This window comes from Asterias rubens, chromosome 18 (genome assembly GCF_902459465.1).
Source record: "Asterias rubens chromosome 18, eAstRub1.3, whole genome shotgun sequence".
NCBI classification, from domain to species: Eukaryota; Metazoa; Echinodermata; class Asteroidea; order Forcipulatida; family Asteriidae; genus Asterias; species Asterias rubens.
In genome coordinates, this window is record NC_047079.1 from 2,789,545 (window position 1) to 2,811,985 (window position 22,441).

General features: G+C 39.4%; 1 protein-coding gene across 1 annotated transcript in view; it reads right to left on the reverse strand.

Annotated features, from left to right (window-relative positions):
• Positions 1-6,339: 6,339 nt before the first annotated feature.
• Positions 6,340-22,441, reverse strand: part of LOC117302593 (calsyntenin-1-like) — a 30,286-nt gene continuing 14,184 nt past the window's right edge. Inside the window, exons 2-4 of the mRNA XM_033786569.1 lie at positions 10,633-10,945; positions 7,556-7,764; positions 6,340-6,344 (exon numbers count right to left, since the gene is read on the reverse strand). Coding sequence (XP_033642460.1) covers positions 6,340-6,344; positions 7,556-7,764; positions 10,633-10,945 — 527 coding nt within the window. The remainder of the gene's footprint in view (positions 6,345-7,555; positions 7,765-10,632; positions 10,946-22,441) is intronic.

The window sequence follows — 22,441 nt, forward strand, 5'->3', positions numbered from 1 at the left end:
CCTAAACTCATCTAAGTAAATATTTAAGTGCCGGCGATGCCTAGTGCTCGGTATGTGAACTACCTACAACGACGTCCCAAGCACTTTATATTAAAACATTCTGACTAAGGCCTGGGGTGTAATTTCATGCGAGGGCTCTTTAGCTCTACATTTCATTGAACCTATGCATACAAAGAAGAAAATATGAAAGTGGTGAATATCGATTACAGTTTTGCCTTGTTTTGATTGGCATGTTCATTACATTGAATACTTGCTAAGGAAAACATACATGCCTAGAAAAAAACCTCCACGACCGAAGGCAAAATAGAAAACGCAGTTTGGTTAAAATCGAGAGAATCCATCCAACAAGTCTGCTCCGGTAGCCATAGCAAATATATATATAGGATTGATGTCGAGGGAATTGTGTATTATGGTATACAAGGAAGCTATCCACAATGTTTGCCCGGTTTTACTTTTCAAACGTCAAACACGAGGAACCTCAATTTTATCTTAGGCCGTCGAGAAAATAATACAACCTCGGCCGTGGGTTCGACAAGAAGCACAGGAGAAAACAAACTCAAACAGAATCAGATAAGATCCATTTCAGGTTTTTTTTTTTTTTTTTTTCGTTTCCAGCGACTGACGTCGTCAAGTAGCACACAGGACTTGATCAGGGAAAAAATCAATAATTAGGTTTCAATGATGCTGATGAGGAGAGCATCTGTAAGCAAGTGAGCTAGGGGGGTTAAGCTGGACGCGTCTCCACTGACTCACCCAGGGCCCCTCTGCTGCTCGTCCAAGAACCCACTCGTACTAACAAATGGGCAAGTACGCTGTGAAGAGCTATGGAGTGTGCGAAGCTGTATTTGCCTCGGGCGGGAACGGATAAGAAAAATCTGTTCTGTTTGCAGGCAGAAAGAGGTGGTGGACGTGTGCGATCCCTTAAAATAATTCCGTTGTTTTCCCCCGACTGTTGAGGATTTTTTACGCAAGGTGAAGATTTGGAATGTTGTTCTTGACCTTGTTTTCTTTTTATGAGATGAGAATTTATGAATGGGAAAGTTTTGGTTATTTATTTATTGTGTTATCCTTGACGATCTAGTCAGTAAGAAAAACTCTGATCGCCCGCAGTTTCTCAGCTCACATAAAAACTACAAAATTGCAAACAATGTACTAAAGAATAAAGGTTAAAGTTTCATCGATTCGTGGGAGTAACTGCGAAAGCATGCAGGGTTGTTTGTTTGCAATTTAAAAATTTGATTATTACTATTATTATTTTATACGTGTAGGAGGAGCAGGCAATCTGTGCCTAAGAAAGCATTGAGGTTTCAATTGATAAAAACTCAAAGTACGGCACCCTGACTCGTCTTGAATTAAACAAGTGCATGCCCTTACTTTCCCCCAAGGAATCACTCTCCTTTTCAACTATGCTCACATCTTCAATTGAAGAAAAGGAAAGTGCTTAGGGTGCTTTGTACTGGAAGGCGTCATTCAATCAAATTTTTTTTCAAAAGCAAAGATTACTGTTTCCTTTTCTATCTGATCAAATAGAGTTGCAAACTGCTAACCAATCAAAGGGACCTATGGTATAAATGCAAAAAATAATTGATGGCCTGATGTTTCCACCCTGGTAATGACTTTCTCGAAGACTTTCCTTTGCTATCTGATTTGGAAGCTGAACAAAGACACATTTACTATTTGACTAGAGCGGGATTTGAACCAACGACCCTCCAGATTAGCGTGCCGGCGCTCTACCATCTGAGCTATTGTATCTAATGTCCAATGTTGGAGGTCTCCCTTTCTTGTCAATATCTTTGTTCGAGTCAATTTGTCTTTGTTTAACCCTATATAATTCAGTTTAGTTTTTTAATATCTTTTTCTTTCTGTCGAAACCGTTCATGTGCAAAACCCAGAAGTGTTTACATGACAACTCCAAAGTTTACATAAACCCCCAAACACAACACTCAAGATTAAAGTACATGAGACGGACAACATCTCCGAGCCGCATATACAATAAACAGAACAACATGCGCTGACAATAATTTGTCAAATGATCCGGACGTAGACCGCCATTTCCTGTGCATCTCTCTCCAGCTGGCACTGGTAAGCCGTACGGCTCAGTCACTCTGCATGGATGTTTTTTCCATGACCTTTGCGGAGAAAATAACTTTATAGGTTCGCCCCCCCTGAATATGCTTAGCGTCACTTACGGCATAACGTGTGATTGATCACTCCCCATCACGTATTGTTACCTTTTCCAAGGGGGGGGGGGGACTCTGTTGGTTGCCGTTAGCTTAATCTTGACTGTCAAAACGATGATTGATTATATTGCTTGAAATAAATGCATTACGTGTGCCATCACTTATCACATGTACACACTAAAAACAACGATATTAAGGATTTAAGGTCCCTTCTGGATCATTTCCGGCATCATATGGAAGCGTTTGTTGCGTCACTAAAATCCTCATTATCATCACTCTTTCTACTAATTTGATCGTCACAGTTTATTATTTGCACAAATTATTAGCACATGTGTTTACTTGACAAGCTAACATGCCATCTACATGTTCGTTGCTATCTGTTGTCAATCAAGTTTTGCATCACATGAATAACAAGTGGTATTGCATGTTATGTGACAATTTAAATATGTTGTACATGTATAAACCTCTCTCACTGTACTAGGTTCCTGACAAATATTGTCCTCATTGTATTTATCACAACAATGTTGACACTTGACAGACATTTTAAACAAAAGTCCTTTAAAGGCAGTGGACACTATTGGTAATTGTCAAAGACAAGTCTTCACAGTTGGTGTATCTCAACATATGCATAAAGTATCAAACCTGTGAAAATTTGAGCTCAATCGGTCATCGAACTTGCGAGATAATAATGAAAGAAAAAAAAACCTTGTCACACGAAGTTGTGTGCGTTTAGATAGTTGATTTCGAGACCTCAAGTTCTAAGGTTGAGATCTCAAAATCAAATTCGTGGAAAATTACTTATTTCTCGAAAACTATGGCAATTCAGAGGGAGCCATTTCTCACAATGTTTTATACCATCAACCTCTCCCCATTACTTGTCACCAAGAAAGGTTTTACGCTAATAATTTTTTTGAGTAATTACCAATAGTGTCCACTGCCTTTAAACAACAGTGGGACTCAACAACCAGTGGATAAAGTAAAGACAAAATGTTGTTCTGAAACGGGATACTTTCAAACAGGATGATGTGCAATTACAGTCGAACACAAATCATCTGTTTGTATCTTTGTCTAGTCTATCTTCAGTAGTTTCTGTTGAAATGTGTTTGGATGACTGTATCATCTTACGCATCGTCATTACAATGGGATTTGCGGTTCTAAAAAACAGAGGCATGAGTTTGTCATTGACTACTGCCATACTGTGATATGTCACAAGCCCCGAATGAAACAGTAATAATAGGGGAACATACATGTAAGAGTAGGCAGCAATGTCTTCAACGGCTGTTTCGAACCATAAGGGTCCTGGCCAGGTGATAAAGCAGGCCTGTAATCACACAGAGGGCACGGAGGCCATGGCCTCTGTTGCCCTGCTCTTGTCCTTGGTCGCCATTCAAAAGTTTCCCATAGACTTTAAGAAGTGCCCTTTTTGGAAGTGCCCTTTGCAAAATGAAAATGGCCTTGCCCTCTCAACGATGACATTCCAGGCCTGATTAAGGACCCCGCCGTTTCTCAGATTCAAATGTTTTGGCGGTGAAAATGTATCCAAACCATAATACTTGGAAGGGAATCCTCTCTCAAAAGATTTTATGTCCATGCAGGGAAAATGATTGATCCGTAATTGGAATATCTTACACAGTGTAAGAAGCGTTCCTGCATGAAATTGATTTTGAAGTCTATTAAAATGTTTTTGAATACTTTTCTCTTAAACCACATTCCTTAAAAGGGAATTAATGCTCAAAGTTTTACGCACTATAAATTAAAAGTCTGTTATTGCGCCACAGCACCTTGTAAACCATTACATGGTGCTAGGGATTTGGTCTCATACAGGTTCATTTAATTTAAACGTAGTCCCACATACCTTCAGGGGCGTCACTGAGTGACGGATAGAGTGCTACTGTATATATACATGTAAGAGGCCCATATTGTTGTTATTATTTCAACCTCATGTGAACCTAATTTCCTGATTGATTGAAGACATTTTAAATTAGTTTCAGCAAACAATTCCCTTGCTGCCATTTTTGTTTAAGTATGATGTAAACATGAAGTGGCCGAGCAGATCACAGAATGGGCAGTCAAGCCAAAATAAAATAAAAACTCAAGCCTCTCCCATCTTGTGCTGTGTACAGTCATACGAAAAAGGGATCAACACAGTCCTTGGACAATTCCAGACAGGATTTGTGATATTTCTCCTCTCATTTATATTGCATTTCTCTACAAGACAGTCTTCGACGAATACTTGATTAGATTTCGGGTCCCTTTACTAGAATTACCGCAACGGGAAAGACAATTTGAGGGAGCTTCACGACCCGCGACGAGATTTGACAGAGCCTACTAGTGACATAAACAACTCTCCTGCCTAGTGCCCGTTTTAATTTGATTCCAGCGTTTTTATTTTTATAAACACTAGCGAGTCTTGATTTGACAAGATGTTGGCTACCATTCGCCGGTTTTTAACACTTAAATTAAGTACCGTGTAAGACCCTTTTAAAGCACAGCCACATTTTGAAGAATGTATGACCGCAGGGTTGAGAGTCACTGCGGACAAAAAGGTCTAAAACTAGGATCCAAATTGTAGGATGTATTTTGTGTTTGAAGCTTTGCATGGTCGTGAAAATAAGTAAAGAATTAATTTCAAGTAGTAACCTTACGTAAGCTACTACAACCACTAAAATCTCTTTTGGAGGAGGCTTGTAAACCTTGCCTAGAGTTACAAGGCCTTGACGATAATACAGCAACAGTTACCACATCCCTAAATAAGTGATCTCCTCAAGGAATGTACCAGGCATCACCACAAGGTTTTTTGATACTTGGTAAAAAATATAGAAAAGGAAACAAGGGAACCTAAAACTGTCTCAAGGCCAGCAAAATGGAAAGTCTCTTTCCTTGGAGTTGAATCGCTAGATGGATTGCCCGGAGGAAAGGGAGAAAAAATTCCTCCCTTGTCCATGAGATGCTACTTGTGGAGGACAAGTCCTCCCCAGATTATTCCTCTGGAGGAATGACATTCTTGTCTGGATGATTCCTTCAAGACAACCTCCAGTTTGTGTCTTCAGTCTTTGTCTACAAATAATGTCTACATCTAAGGAAGACTCGGAATACTTTACATACACTCCATTGATTGTCTTCTGTCACTAGGCCATTAATCTTTATAAAGCAAAAGTGCATCTGCTGGTGCATCTGATTTATAGCACTTTGCTTTCAGTCTTAAAAGACGATCTGCATTGCAACTTTCTAATTGCAAAAAAAAAGAGGAATTGGCCGATCACACTTAACTTTTTTTTCAGTTTTCTATAGCATTGTTTGGAACATAAATGACACATGTGTGTGTAACGACAGCACAGATAGCAACATTACATGTAGCAGGGCGATTAGGAAACGAGAAGATAGTTTTAGATGTGGAATGAAAACCCCGCGTGGTTGGAACCCTTGCAAACAAGTAAGGGACCTAAACCTCAATCCACATGCAGTTACAGAACCCCAGTGGTGAATTCAACCCCTGGGGTCCAACGAGGTAAAAGACAGCGACAGAAACCACTGAGCCAACCCGATCCACCTAAATATTCCATCAGGGTAGCAGTGCAAACTAGCAACATTACTACTGGGTATAAGCTGACAGATAAAATATAAACAATTCAATTTTTTCCACCAATGTTTTTCCCCCGCGTTTAATGTAAGATGTCAACAGGCTCTCATCTTGCATGACAAATAAATACTTTTTACCTTTCTGTCTTTATTTTATCACAATGTTTTTATACTAAAGTAACATAGTTTTTGAGAAAGAAGTAATTTTCCACGAATTTGATTTCGAGACCTCCGATTTAGAACTTGAGGTCTCGAATTCAAGCATCTGAAAGCACACGTAACAAGGGTGTTTTTTCTTTCATTATTATCTCGAGTCGCAACTTCGACGACCAATTGAGTTCAAATTTTTCAAAGGTTTGTTTGTTATGCATATGTTGAGATACACCATTTGAGAAGGCTGGTCTTTGACAATTACCAATAGTGTCCAGTGTCTTTAAAGAAATTCATCCTAATCCTCATTTTGTTTACAACAGTGCCATTGTATATAAATTGGATCTTTTGAATTCAGGGCTCGTGGCAAATCTTTCCAATTACCAAGTGTCACTGGGTAGACTTTCTTTACTAGCTCAAATTTCCGTTACTAATCTGTCAGTATTAACAAACAAACAAAATGTGGAAGTGGGTCAAGAGTTTCAAAATTATTCATACAATTTAACCCGTTCCGATCCGCCGGGGCCTAGGGGCATGCAAGAAAACACACCGCCCTAAAGAATGATACTCCAAACATACTGATTCAAAAAAATCTTCTCGGACTTCGGGGGGGGGTGGGGGGGGGGAATAAACGCATAATTGGTTATGAGCCTGCAAGGAAGGCCGCCATGGCAACATTTACACAATTCAATAATCTAGCACTTGGCAAATTCACGGAATACCTTTTAACCGATGGCGGGGGGAAAAAATATACTAATTCTTCGGTCTTTATACTGGTCAACCACCATCGGGAGAAGAACGCCATACACACTTCTGGTAATTGTTTACGCATGGTTAAATGTCACTGTGTCACTTTTTTTTTTAACACTATAGTTCATAAATGCCGGTGAGACCTCTCTAGCTAACACAATTGCTCTACACTAATGTAATAGCGAAGCCCGGTTTATGCGCTAGCTGTGTTGGTTCGCCAGCCATCATGAAAGTATAAACAAGGACCTGGCTGATTGAAAGAGATACGATAACAGATTCAGAGATGCGCTGCCAGTGGTCACACACACATAGGAATATATCGCAAGATGGAGCGGAGGGGTAGGACAGAGATGGTTAAGCTATCTCATATTATATTGGAATAAAGACTGGATCAATCCGATGTTCTGCGAGGGTGGGGGGCCACAGGGTGGATAATTCCTTTCCCGAGATGTTTGTATGTCTGGGGCACTTTGCCCTGTTTTCGATCATGACAGACTCCCGCCGAGACAAACATGTGCGAGCGGAATTGTTTTTGTCCTTTTTTTTTAGGCGGGTATTTGTTTGTAATGAAGAAGGAAGACCTCGCAGGAAATAGGTAAAGGAAGTGGGAAAGGATTGGTATTCCTTTTTTAAAAATGGATCAGTTGTAACTCTGTTTTTGTTCCGGTTACTGTTAGCCTAACTAAATAAACAAATGCATGCAGTACTGAAAAATAATATTTAAACTCTTAGTATCGAAGCATCACGTAGGTCCTCATTCATTGTGTCTCGTTGAGAGAAAAAAAAACACAAACACTTTTAGATGAGTGGTCCTGCCTAAGTCCTAAGATTAGTCTTAAGTTAGGAAGAGTTTTGTGAAATCGACGGCGGGTTAGATAACCCCGGTATAAACTTACCGTCAAAGTCAATGGAGAACGGGACATCATCAGTGGTAATCTCATATTGGCAAATGGTAGAGAAGGCTGCTGAGCAATCGTTATCCTTGGCCTCTATGGTCAGGATATTCTCTTCCCTGGTACCCTCGCTGACGGTGGCAGAGTAGCTGCTCTTCACAAAATGAGGTGGGCTGTCGTTGCTGTCATTTACAATGATGTGGACTTCAGTTCTACGGGACAGAAATAAACGGCACGATGATATTAAATGTTATTTGGTTTTATCACGAACGGGTGGTTCAGGGGTCGCTTTCACAAAGAGTAAGGAACTTAGAACTAGTCCTAGGAGATATTAAAAACTAGTAACTTGACTCTGTGAAATCCACCCCTAGTTTCACAGACTTCTCAATAGATCATCATTGCTCAGATTAGATGCAATGTTAACACAACTAGTAAATTTTTTCAAAGTTTCTAAGTATTTATATAAAAAAATCTTTTTTAGACTTTCCCTTATAATGCCTTTCTTTTTTGACTCGCTGTTCTTATTTTTTTTTTTTTTTCTCCTTTTTTTCAAAAATCTTCCTTTATGAAGTGCGTTATGAATGACATATTCCTCAGTAGATTTTTAACAGTAGAAGCGAAAGCTACGACATTAACAAAACAGAATTATATGAAGGCCCACATTACCATGTTATATCCTACAGTTAAAAATCTCCCCTTATTCTAGACCTTAAACCTCTCAGATGTTACAATATACAGACTCTACATGCATCATCACAAATGAAAAACTACAGGTTTTGACTCGGTGTCATGGCCTCGCGGTTAAGAACACCGGATTCCCCTGGCAGATTGTGGGTTCCGGTCCCGGTCGTAAAGCTTGTGTCCTTAAGCAAGACACTTAACCATGATTGCTTTGTAAAAGTTGGGGAGGTAGTGTTTTCTGCTCTACCAGCCAGGTTTCTGATAGATGATATCCAAGTCTACTCCGTATGGACTGTTACGAGGGTAACCCTGTTTCGGCCCCAACAGTAGGTGGCAAAAGCCCCTGGAAAAATAGATGAATGTAGCCCACACCTTCAAGTGGCTTTTAGGGCGACTTGCACGAAAATTAAAAACTATGCGAACTGTTGAGTATTGTTTTCTCCCAGTGGCGGCTGCTTTGCTCCTCTCATGTCTCTCAAGAAGATGCAAATGCTCTTGAAAGGAGATTTGGAAAAACAATCCTGTAAGTGTTATCAGGAAGAATCTAACAAATCACATGCCTGATTGATGTAAGAAATGGGCCATGATGTATGACCCTTCACTGCAGGGTCTTCTTCAAAAGACAGATAATCCTACTTTGATTAGGGACAGGAAATGGTCACAGTACGAGTTTACAAAGTGACTCATTGCCAAGCCTGCTACTTTACACATTCATCATCCGATTCAGCAACAGGACATTAAAGCATCTCACCACAATAGCTATACTGCTTGCTCCCAGTTTGTCAGCACTACACTCATAACCATTCCAAAGTCCGTTTAAAGGCGGTTTCAACTAAATTGTAACTCAATCGAGATGAGAGAAAGCGTGCGTCTTTTACTCATTGTTATTTCAGTCTTGAACACCTGTGATTTACATGTAGGTCTGTTTTTACCAAAATCTTTCTGATTCTGATTGTGTGTACACATGTACAATTTCAGCCATGTCAGTCAATTCCAACTTGATAATCAACACGCTGAAGAGTATCTGGGACTGCGTTCATTAGTAAAACACAAGACTGTTGACTTGTCTTAAAATGCTGGCCAGTGCTATTCTTCAATCATAAAACACACGACTGCCAGACATGTCCAGTCATGAGTTTACTGGCCCAACCCTAATGGCCCCAAGTCCATCAAAATCAATCGGTGGAATATGGTTGATTTTGTAAGTTTTGATACACCACAATGTTGTAACATTTGGTTGACTTTGATGGAGTTGGTATGTTAGGACACAACATCCTGGTTGATTTTGGCAGAGTTGGTCTTTTTAGCTACATGTATTTCAAACCACTGGTTGATTTTGTTTGACTTGGTCCTTTAGGAGTGTCAAGCCACTGGTTGATTTTGACAGAGTTGTTAGGGTTAGGATTAAAATGCTGGCCTTAAAAAACATGACTACCAGACATGGCCAGTCATGAGTTTACTGGCCCGATGCTTAAAATGCTGGCCTTGAGCCTGCAGTCCAGTGCTATTCTTCAATCGTAAATCACACGACTGCCAGACATGTCCAGTCATGAGTTTACTGGCCCGATGCTTAAAATGCTGGCCTTGAGCCTGCAGTCCAGTGCTACTATTCAATCGTAAAACACATGACTGCAGTCCAGTGCTATTATTCAATCATAAAACACACGACTGCCAGATATGTCCAGTCATGAGTTTACTGGCCCGATGCTTAAAATGCTGGCCTTGGTCCTACAGTCCAGTGCTATTATTCAATCATAAAAAACATGACTACCAGACATGTCCAGTCACGAGTTTACTGGCCCGATGCTTAAAATGCTGGCCTTGGACCTGCTGTCCAGTGCTATTATTCAATCGTAAAAAAAGATGACTACCAAGTGTCGTGGCCGAGGGGTTAAGTGCATCGAATTCAAACTCTGGTGTTTCTGATCAGCAGAGTGTTAGTTTGAATCCCCAGCCGTGACACTTGTGTCCTTAAGCAAGACACTTAACCATTGCTTCGTCCTTCGGATGGGACATTAAGCCGTTGGTGCCATGTGTTATGTAACGCATGTAAAAGAACCCAGTGCACTTATCGAAAAGAGAAGGGATTCGCCGCGGTGTTCCTGGTCCGATCGGCAGCAAATTGCGCCACAGCATCTTGTAAAGCATTACATGGAGCTATCAGAATTAGGTCTCATAATTCAAACGTAGTCCCACAATCTGGCAGGAAATACTGTATGTTACAGCGCCAGGAGCGCCACTGGGTGACGGACATGTGCGCTTTATAAGAAGCCACAATTATTATTATTATTATTACCAGACATGTCCAGTCATGAGTTTACTGGCCCAACACTACATGTTCAATCACTGGCCTTGGGCCTGCATTCCAGTGTTATTTTGAAGTCCTGTAATATACTGACCTATGTGAGGTCCTTTGGGGCATGCCATTATCCATTGCCTGGATGTTGAACTGCCATCCGGACTGGCTTTTCTGGCAATCCAAAGCATCTAGCGTTGTTGCTTTCAAGATGGCTTCCCCCGTGCTGTCCACTGACACAGTGAAGGGGACGTCTGCCTCCGGGTCGATCAGATACTGTACAATTTCTCCATTAGCCCCGCTGTCCTCATCTCGTGCAATCAGATGCGGATGGAGCGAAACCAGACCGGTTGTTTTGTTGACCTCGCCATGGTAGATCTTCTCGTCAAAGTATGGCTTTGTGTTTGTTGTGTCTTCTGGAAATTATAACAAAAGATGAAGGGAAATAATGAGATTGAAGTTACAAAAATAGACAATGTATTTAAAAAAAACACTCAACCCATGGCCCCCACAGTGATTGCAGTGGTGCCCATTGCTTTTGCTGTGGTGCCCTTTGCAAGGTTCCAATACAAATTTACATTTACAAATTTCTGTGCCCTGTCAAGAAGGAAATTCAAGGCCAGTCAAATCCATAGGCATTGTTGCTGCTGGGGACATCATTAAACCATGTGATTAAAATCTCTTTTGCTTTGGGAGAAATCTCTGTCTCTTAACACCAGTTCCTCTAACACCAGGCCTGGAATTACACACAGGCCATGGCCTTTGTTGCACCTGGTCTTGGCCTTAGTGCCCCTTCACAAGTTTCCAATTGACCTTTAAGATTTTATAATGGAAGTGCCCTTTGCAAAATGAAAATGACCTTGCCATCTCAAATATGAAATTCCAGGCCTTAAAATCCCCTTAACAAAAGAAAATCCAATGAAAGGTCTGGGCTAAAGTGCATTATTATACATTTTGTTTTGATTGCGATGTACATCATTACAAACACACTCTTTTTGAAACATTCAATATAGACCAGACCTACATTTACAAACACTTATCTTTTGTTTGAAACTTAAATAACCTAAATTTAGCACCACAAAGTACAATCTCCTATCCCAACCTCGATGTACGGAAGAAATTATGCCTTTATTTTTGACATTCTATTTTTAGGTCAATCAACAGTCATCGCCATGGGAGGGAAATGACAGGGTGGGGGGCCAGACTATCCAAGAGGAAGCCGTCATGTTCACATGACCGGTACCAGACAAGACTCTTATAACCACTGTCTGACTTTCATGACAGCATTTTTCATTGGTGATGTGTTCAATAGTCAACAGTCTGGTTTATTGTCACACATGTATAATTGTGAAATTCACTTTGGTTTGCCAGTCTTAAACATTGAAATTACAAAAATACAATACACTTAAACCTAGGCTACCATATTACAAAATAAATAATGTGCACAAACTATGCAAAGAAAACAACAGTAACAAGTTGCAGACCCCCAAGTAAACCTTAATAAAATAGTGTTCATCATTCAAGAATGTAATTGTACTGGGATAATAATAATAGTAACCTTAACCTTATTTAAAAAGCGCTTTCTACAAAAGTGATACAAAGCGCTTAAGAAACTACACATATGTATACAAAGGCAACAAAACAAAAAGAGTACAAAACTACATGTTAAAAACTGTTGTGAGTGTTTGAATTCACAATGGCAAATAATTTCATATTTTAGTGTTCTTATCCACACTATAATTTTGTCTACCCTCACCGAAATCTGGTTTCTTTGGTGTCTAGACTTGGGTTCATCCGTATAATTTACTGCCACATAATGTACTCTTGTAACCTGATCAGCTACATGTAGGTCCTTTTTCGTCTTTTGAGAGAAGACTGAACATTATTGTTTAAAATTGTTTAAAAGATTTATCTTAGGGCTAGATAGCTCAGTTGGTTGAGCGCCAGCACGTTAAACAGGAGGTCAGATGTTCAAACAAGTTTTGACAATACGAAACCCTACTTCTTACTAGTATATTAAGTTTCAGACATATTTGTTTACACTGAAGCTCTTCATTGTTTTATAGCCATTCATAAATTGAGAGATCACACCTGTGTTACCCCAACTCCAATCAATAGGAGACTTTCCAACGGTAGGTGGCAGCAGACATACCGGGTAAATTTCCATTGTTTACGTAGTTCTGAACATGCGCATAATTCTGAGAACAATGGATTTACCCGGTAAGTCTGCTGCCCTCTATTGTCCCAGAAAGTCTCCCATTCTAATGAAAGCAGCAACGCAAAAGGGAACCAGCCTATAGATCCACTCATAGTTTCCATAGAGACCCCCAAGTTTGTCATTTTACTCTTGCTGCAAGTACATCCAATAATTGCCCTCAGGTAGTGACAATGTCATAATTTAACCTTTTGATTCTAACAACAACCACAGCTGGTACAGCTCAGATCAAATTTCTCTCGGAAGGTTGGAAACTTGAGGGGATTATGGAATCATTCAAGTTCCACAAACAAAAGTCCTTGAGCCAACAAACAAAATTTTAACAATAATCCACTACTTGCGAAATCTCTTCTTTTTTTTAAATGACAAAATTGTTTTACTGGTACATTTCAAAACATATTTTACTGGTAGACTATACTGGTCGGCTATAGCCTATTATTTCAATTGTGAAGAATTCTCTTTAAAAAGGCTTAGAATTTAACCAGGTATTTTCATTGTGAAGAAATTTTCAATGACGATTTTGAATTTATCTGTTAACTTGAAAAATCTGAACCCATGAAATTGTATTACTGGACTAGTTAATTTCATCTTACAAATTACAGACAGTTTGTTTTCATTGTGACGACATTCACTTTCAACAGGTTTAAAGGATTTGGGTACTTTTTGTAACACAAAACACAATGTCCATAGATTTACATTAAACTTACACCGTTTGAAGATAATAATAGTAGAAAGCTTCCCTGAAAATATTAGATGCTGAGGTGCTGTAGTTTTTCAGAAATGAGTAAAACAATGTCATGAAAATAAGTTTTTACATGCTAAAATAATTTTCGTCTCATGATCAGTGAGACGAAAATTATTTTCATGACTTTGTTTTACTCATTTCTCAAAACTTACAGCACCTCAGCAAGTAATATTTTCAGGGAAGCTTTCTACTATAATTATCTTCAAACTGTGTAAGTTTAAATGTAAGTCTGTTGACATTGTGTTTTTTGTCCCCCCAAAAGTACATAGACCCTTTAATGGTTCAAACCTTTTATAAACACAGTATAACTTTTTCAGAATCTACATGTACATAGTACGTAGACGAATCGTTATTTTGCTGAGTTGCAGTAAAAACCTACAATGGCCAACACGAAGAGAAGTTCAAGTCCACAGCAGAAATCCTTGGCCTACTCTATATGATTGTACTCTCACACGCATCTTTTGTTTCAATCAATGAATGACTATAAACAGGTGTTTCGCTCAAATCATTGCAAAGGTGATTTGATTTGACAGGCTGTAGTTTGTGCAGGGTTTTATGTGACGGCCTCCGGTTACCTTCCAACACAGTATGAATGTGACTTTACAAAACTTATCAATTTATATTAGCATTTAAACGGGTGGGAAAATACTTGTTGGGAAAAACTTCAGGAAGGGCAGCAGACTTCAGGCGTTTGTGTATGGGGATGGTCACTAGATCGACAGTAGTTAAAAGTAAATTCACTAGACTTGAGTCTACTACATGTACTACATGTAGCGCTGTGTATTGTGAGGGTTTTGACAACTTGTGATTAGAAGCCATTTTCAGTCCAGGAAATGGATGTGCGCACACAAGGCGCCAGAATAGACTGCACCTTGGGTTGCAGCTAAATTTGGATCGACATTGGTGTCCGGTGACCACGTGTGATCAAGGAAGATTGGTCCCATCTTACATGTATGTCACAACACTCTTCAAGACCGTGGACACTATTGGTAATTGTCAAAGACCAGTCTTTTTACTTGGTGTATCTCAACATATATGCATAAAATAACAAACCTGTGAAAATTTGAGCTCGATCGGTCGTCGGAGTTGCGAGATAACTATAAAAAAAAAAAACACCCTTGTCACACGAAGTTGTGTGCTTTCAGATGCTTGATTTCGAGACCTCAAGTTCTAAACTTGAGGTCTCATAATCAAATTCGTGGAAAATTACTTCATTCTCCTACACTAGGTCACTTCAGAGGGAGCTGTTTCTCACAATGTTTTATACCATCAACCTCTCCCCATTACTCGTTACCAAGTAAGGTTTTATGCCAATAATTATTTTGAGTAATAACCAATAGTGTCCACTGCCTTTAATACACAGCTCTGGGTCATAAGCCCCTTTCACACGAGCGCTGCAAACGTGGGTCCCTGGTTAAGGGCGCCAGCCGTCTGTCACCTTTACCGCGTGCGATTTTTTTAGCGAGCATTCACACGACACGCACACACACACATGTAAACATACGTCCCTCGTTTGGGTAGGCCTACTGCATGGACAAAAGTCTACAAGCAAGAGGCTTGAGTTAAAACAAAAACCTTACAGTTAAAAGGAATAAAATAAATCAATTTCATTGAAATCAGTTAAGTCACATAAAATGTAGAATATTTTAAAAACATTTGCGATAACGTAACTCTCATCCCGTCGGCCGGCGGGAAGGGGGTTACGTTTTCGAAGCTAAAAAAAGAAAAACACAAAATTCCACGATTCAAATAGTTTTTTGGACGTTAAAAATACTACATTGTTGAATGGAAATGCTTTTTAGATATGAAATTATTGATGAGACATACCAAATAATGAATTAAAACATCGAAAAGCTTAGCCAAATGACGTATTCTGCTTGCGATTGAACGATGTTTTTGCTTCAAGGTTTGAGCTTGTCTTGAAATGCAGCGATCCAGCAACGTCGAGTCATGATCGAGTCGAAGAAAAACACAAAATTCCATGATTCAAATAGATTTTTGGACGTTAAAAACGCTACATTGTTGAATGAAAATGTTTTTTAGATATGAAATTATTGATGAGACATAACAAATGGTGAATTAAAACATCGAAAAGCTTTGCCAAATGACGTATTCTGCTTCCGTTTGAACAATGTTTTTGCTTCAAGGTTTGGGCTGGTCTAGCATCCGGCCACAAAACCCACCAGCCAAACGGATCGTAGTCCAGCGTTGAGCAGATATACATGTACATGTATGTACATGTACAAATGCATGCTATAGTTCGCCCATTTCTTCCTCCATAGTTCTTCACGTGTCAACGCAGCGGTCCCTCATTACGATCGCAGGCATTCGGTTCAGACGATGGCTCCCCGTGATTATAACATCGATGCGATTTTTTGGAGGAGGTCTCGATCTGTTATGAACAACACGGGACCCAGGTAATTTCGTAACATACATAGCATTCACACGACGTGGATTTGCGATTTCATAACATCGATGTTATGAAATCGCACAGGACCCTCGTTTGCAGCGCTCGTGTGAATGGGCCTTTAATGCCCTGATTATGCAACTTTGATGAACAAGAGTCCAAATTCTCACAGCTTTGTTATTTTATGCATGTTGGGATACACCAAGTAAGGACACTGGTCTTATTACCCTGCCTTAAAAGGGAAGGTACACGTTTGGTAATTACTCAAATCAAATCTTATTTTAAAAACTGACTTGGGAACAAGCATTGGAGAGCTGTTGATAGTATAAAACATTGTGGGAAACGACTCACTCCCTCTGAAGTAACATAGTTTTTGAGAAAGAGGTAATTTCTCACTAAAATAATAAAAGACTACTAGCTAGAAGTATTTTATTCCTATCAGAAAGCATACAAATTCGTCCAACAAGGTTTTTTTTTCTTTCATCATTTTCTCGCAACTTCGATGACCAACTGAGCCCAAATTTGCACAGGCTTGTTATTCATGCTTATGATGGGATACACCAAGTGAGAACACTCGTCTTTGACAATTACCAGTAGTGTCCAGTGTCTTAAAATGTGAACAGATGGCAGCAATGTGCAGTTATTGAACAACAGTTTCAAAGCAATATTCACATTTTACAAAATAGACTCAAGTTCCTCAGTAAAACCCTCTACAGATTTCCAGCTACACCTTGCACTCAAGCGTCTTTTCCTGTCACCAAGTAACCCTCACCATCATCCATGTGCATTTCCTATCTGTGATGAGGTTGCTATTCAAGACACTACCCAAGACAGTGTCTATCACAACACTCTCCATCCCTTCATTGTAAACGGACAATGACATCGGCGCGAAACCACCTGGGCCAAGATGTCCTGCGAATCAATTCCGCCAGGGCAACGAGGGTCTATGGACTTTGCATGGGAAAACACTTCCGCTGATACAAGTACAGATCCATGTTAACACACCAAGGGTGTTACACTGTCAGATGTTTTTTAAGACAGTTTGAGGGCAAGACCCGTTGCGGGTCCAGCAGGACCTGTTGAGGGAGCCCTTCGAGGAAGCGGCAATTTCAAACAGTCATGGAAATGTTGGCTCATTGAATGAAATCTAAGGCTTGAAAATCCATTAAAGTCAAGGCAATGGTTGAACCTGAGCTTGGCAACACTGCCTGATTCAAGAATAATGACATTGGTACTGTACCTGAACTGTCAGCGTTAATATCATATTCCACTTTCCGTTAACAATTAGTTACATTACTAATGTACAGTAACCTTTGTTTACAAGAAAAGGGTGAACTTATCACTCCTGGGGCCGATTTCACTCAGATCTAAGATTGATCGTAACTGCAAATCAATCGTAGTTGCTAAGTAAAATGTGATGTCACAATACATTCAAATCACTATGGTAATACTGACAATTTGTCTTGCGATGAATTTCTTTGCTTTGTGAAATCGGCCCCTGGGCCATTCTGGCAGGCAAGATACTGGCCATATTATGGCAAATTGTAATAATAATATACAGTGCTCATATAGCGCTATTCCAAAGAGCATGATCATAGCGCTTTACAATGAACATTACGAAAAAAACATACACAAAGTTGTGAAAATCAGACAAGCAAAACAAAGTATACAAAAAACCAGTAATAATGTTGCCTACACATAAATTTAAAAAAAAAAAAAAAAATAGCAGATGAACAAGTTTTGAGATTGTTTTGAAAATCAGAGAGTGCAATCTCCAAGATTATATGAGGGCTACATGTATGGATAAATCATGCCTACAGCAAGTCCAGCCGTCGATTTCACCAAACTCTTCCTAACTTAGGACTCATCTTAGGACTTAGGACGGGTTCATTTCTATATCCAAATACGTAGGACGCATTGAACTCATCTTAAGTTAGGACGGGTTACTCGTCCTAACTCGAGATAGGATTTATCCTAGCGTTTCGTGAAATCAGCTGCAGGCTCTGTAACTCAGTACATTACATGTATGTGATGGCATTGGCACAGCAGGTCTATCAAAAAAAACAATTTTTTAGTCTTGGACAAGCAGTGACTATGGTACATTCTTTCTCACAAGAACAAGATTAGAAACCTAGTTAAACATGTCAAAGGGAAAAAATGTAAATGCTTACACTAGACACATAGTTCATTTCACCTACAAAGTACAACACTTGTGAATTATGTTTGTACAATCGGGTGGCCAACTACTGCTAAAATGTTACAATCTTTCTAACGAGTCAACAAAAATACAGCACTGCCCGCTTGCACAATATCAACAAGAACTAAAATTAAACTCCTGCAGTTTTGATTCATGTATTCTGTGTTTCCATACAATGCCTTTTTGAACAACTCTCAGTGACTGAACATCGTACGCATTTCTGAACGAGAAATGCAGTACCGTGGAAACCTCGCAGTCTGTAAATACAACTTTGATTTGAAGGGAAACAAAACCACAACAATGGAAACAAAATCTGATTACACTGTTGGAAGGCCTCACAAGGCTTTCCGAGCAAAGCGTTTACTCTGCAAATCCTAACAATGACGCTAGGTTAGAATCACACAATGGAGGGGGGAAACCGCCATTGAGACCTCACACAATAAGATTTGTGGCCCCCATTGTTGAGTATGAGGGAATTTTGTCGCTCCGCGTTCGACAGACAGGCGCTTGCGGTTCAACGAGGGGGAAGCTTTTGTAGCTTGCTGTTTAGAAATTAGCAAGTGGGGTTCACGCGTTCTCACATATTAAATGTTGTTAGCGTGTAGAAAAAAAAAAGTACATTCGGCTGTACATGTACACTTTATGATGTACAATGTATACACGCACGTTTCATTATTGTGCACACTACATTAGGCATGAGATTTCACAGATGTAATGGCGTCTGTTGGCGGCCATGCTGTCGTCCTTTCCCAATAACCCATCCCTGAGAAAACCCACTCGTCTGTCATTGTGCCCTCAAGAAAAGTAGCATTCCTCAACCAACTACGTGTTTCAACTCTTTGCAAACAGTCACGCATTGAAATATAAAAGTCCAACCTACATGTATTTTTATTTTCCATCGCACACTAAATGGTTTTGGTACCTTTTGTAGCAAGTTTTTGGCCATGACATGAATCCCTACTCACTGTGAATGAAGGTAATAATAATTCATCAGTAGAAATGTCAGCTTCATTGATCCTCCTGAGACAAAAATAATCATTTCCATTAAAAGTGTTTAACTCATTTCTCAAAAACTACAGCACCTCAGCAAGTAATATTTTTAAGGGAAGCTTTCTACCTTCATTATCTTCATTAAACCGTGTAAGTCTAATGTGAATATCTGTGGACATTGTGTTTTGTGTAGTACAAAAAGTACCCAAACCCTTTAAGATAACGTACAAGTACACAAAAATCCAAGGTTCCCATAGATCTTCAAGTTGCACAGTCTACTGCACACACCTTTACAAATATTCCTGAAGTATCTTTCTCAAATAAGAGTTTTTTGTTTACAAATTCAACACAAAACACCTGTCTCATGTTGTAATGTCAGAAACCTCCCAGCAACTGAGGAGAATAATTTCTGAAGAGAGGGAGATATTTTCAGGAGCATCGTTCACGTTCATGAGCAGTCATACTTCCACTCAGCGGCTACTCTTCTTAGCTACTACTGTACTACAAAATGAATGCAGCGTATCAAAATTCACATTTTCCATTACTACACCCCTACAGTTATTGAAGAACATCCACAGTGGCTAGTGATAACATTCTTCTTGGCGGTACTTTCCGTTGTCATGGATGTAACCTCACCTTAATGATCCTATGAAAATACTTTCCAGACCGTTTTTTACAAACCAAAACAGGGGAGGGGGTGTTAAAGTGTTTTCTTTTACAATTTACACACCTCAAAAGGCACAGCAGGATTAAGTCATACCAAATTTCCTTCTCATTGAAAGATTTCAAGTTTAAAGCATAGCAAGATGCTACACAAAATGCATCAGTTGCTACTAAAAACTTTGCTACTCAAAAAATTTGCTCCTCAGTATTTACAGTCAAATGTGCACACAAAATAAGTTCAGTCTTAATTTTGCTATTTAAACAGATTTCACAAAATTGCTGGATAAAATCATTCCAGGGCTTCTTTTAGTTTGCAAACCACTGGCAAATCCATATCGCGATACTCGATGCTAACACACTGTAGTATTCAAACCGCCTCTAGCAGTGCAAAGGTTGTGGGTTTGAATCCCATCCGAGTAGTGCCTGTGGATTCTTTTGCTCACAGGACTCAGGAAAGTACAGAGTATAGAATGCTTAATACCAATTGTGCCCATCAGTGTAAGGGTGAAAAAAAAAACTCTGTTAACTGAAATTTCCATCTTTTTAAAAAGATGCCACTCCTGAACTGAAAGGCAAAAATGATTGATGGAGGAGCTGTAGGTGTCTTGAGACGTGAGGTAGCAGTCACTTGAGATGCGTCAAGTGCCAGATGTTAGGATCCTCGCAGTGGGAAATAATTTGCTCATGTTCAACCTTTGGCAAGATTCTCTCCATCTGTTATGAGAAATGTTTCTCGCTTGCGAGATGAGTTACAAGATGATTTATAAGATGGCTATCACCTTTCCTCACCCAGAATTTTTATTATTTATCACCGACTGAGTCAACTGAAATTTTTATTAAAACAGAGGTAATGGTCATAAAGGGTTTAGTGTTAGTGAACTTGACACTCAATCTGTAAGAATTGAAACTATGGCTGTTTTGAAATTTAGTCCTATAAATTGATCTCTTGAAGGGGGATAAAGAATCCAGTGAACAGGAGCTCAATTACGACCACTAAATGATAATGATGATAGTGATGATCTCGTTTTCTAAGAAATATAATTTCTTTAAAAATTCAAAGCATTTCACATACTTTATTTACATTGATTGAGCACATGCTGTTGTTTGTTTAAAACTGAGATCGTCAACATATTTCTTGACAGATTTTCAGAAGCAAATTGATTAGGCCAAACAAAATAATATGTGTGTTTCCGGTTACCCGACCGACCCTAGAAAAACACGCCGACCCTACGGAATTTTATACATTTACAGACAAAATAAAATAAAACAACCCCGATCCCACTCCCCGTTTGACAAAATACCGCACGATTTTAACGTTATTATATTTGATGTTTCCTTTTTTCTAAAATGTTTTCACATTTAAAATAAAGCAATAGAAAATACACATTTTCTTACGAGAAAAGACGTCGTTGATCCATGGTTGATCAAGTGCTAGTATTGCAACGACTGACGGACGACGTGTGTTGTTGTGTGTGTTGGGAGGTCGCAGCATGCATATACACGTGCGAGTTCGTAATGCTAGCAATCTGTTAATTGCGCTGCTCAATCTTGAGATTGCACAACAGATGTTGATTGAGCGATGTACGCCGACGAGCTGCGCTACGCCCTCACATTTGCGCCGCCTGGAAACTCGCTAAAATTCCCACGTGACACGTCGAGTCTTGTCTCAATGCGTTTATTGCCGGTTCGCGTAGATTTTACCAATAGAGGGCGTTTTATCTCACTGTATTGCATTGTTCCAAAATTACCTCTAGCGTTCAATGTTTCTTGCATTTTGTTGCCGCACGCAAAGTAACAACGACTACAGGCGTAGAATCTGCATTTGTGTTACGTGAAATTTACACCTCGGAACGGTTGCTTTTTGGGGCTTATTTTCTGTGTCATTTTAAGGGATTTTCGAGTCGAACTTGGACATCGTTAAATTTACATGCAAGGGCAAAAATATTTTTAACATTGGTCCTACCCTAAGTTTTGAAGCAATAAAATAATTCAACAAAATAAAATGTGTTTTCGTCCCTACCGACCCAAATTTTTTGGCCGGTGTAATAGGAAACACATATATTATTTTGTTTGGCCTTAGGTTGATGCACTATTTCAACATCCCATAATAATGGTGGTCAGCGACTAAATGCTAGTTTTAAAAAGCAATCAAAAGAATTCACTATATAAGTGGTCTGGTTGGCTAGTTCAGTGTTGAAAAGCATCCCTGTTTTAACATAAAAGATGGTTTAGTGAAAAAGCTGTGGGACTAGTGTAGTGTAATGAAAAGCTAACTGGTCCTGCTGGCTACATGTAGTCACTGAAAACATTACGGACAAACCCTGTATTTGGTAACTGGAGCATTCTACAAACAATACTCAAGAAACATCCTGACAACACTTTCTGGATTTCAGGCCTAATAACTTCTCCTCTCTTGGCCATTGCCTTGGTGCCCCTTGAAATGTTCAAGTGTAATTAAGTTTTCTGCACTTATAGAGGTGCCCTTAACTTAGGGCATGTTCAGTCAAAAAGGCTGTACACACAGAAAAAAAAAACCATTATTTTTACTGTCAAGCCTGAAATTTCATCTTTGGGAGGGCAAGGCAATTTTCATTTTCCAAAGGGCAGTTCTATCGGGACAATCTTAAGGTCAATATGAAACTATTGAGGGGCACCAATGCCAAGACAAGGGCAACAGAGGCGGCCAGGCCATGGC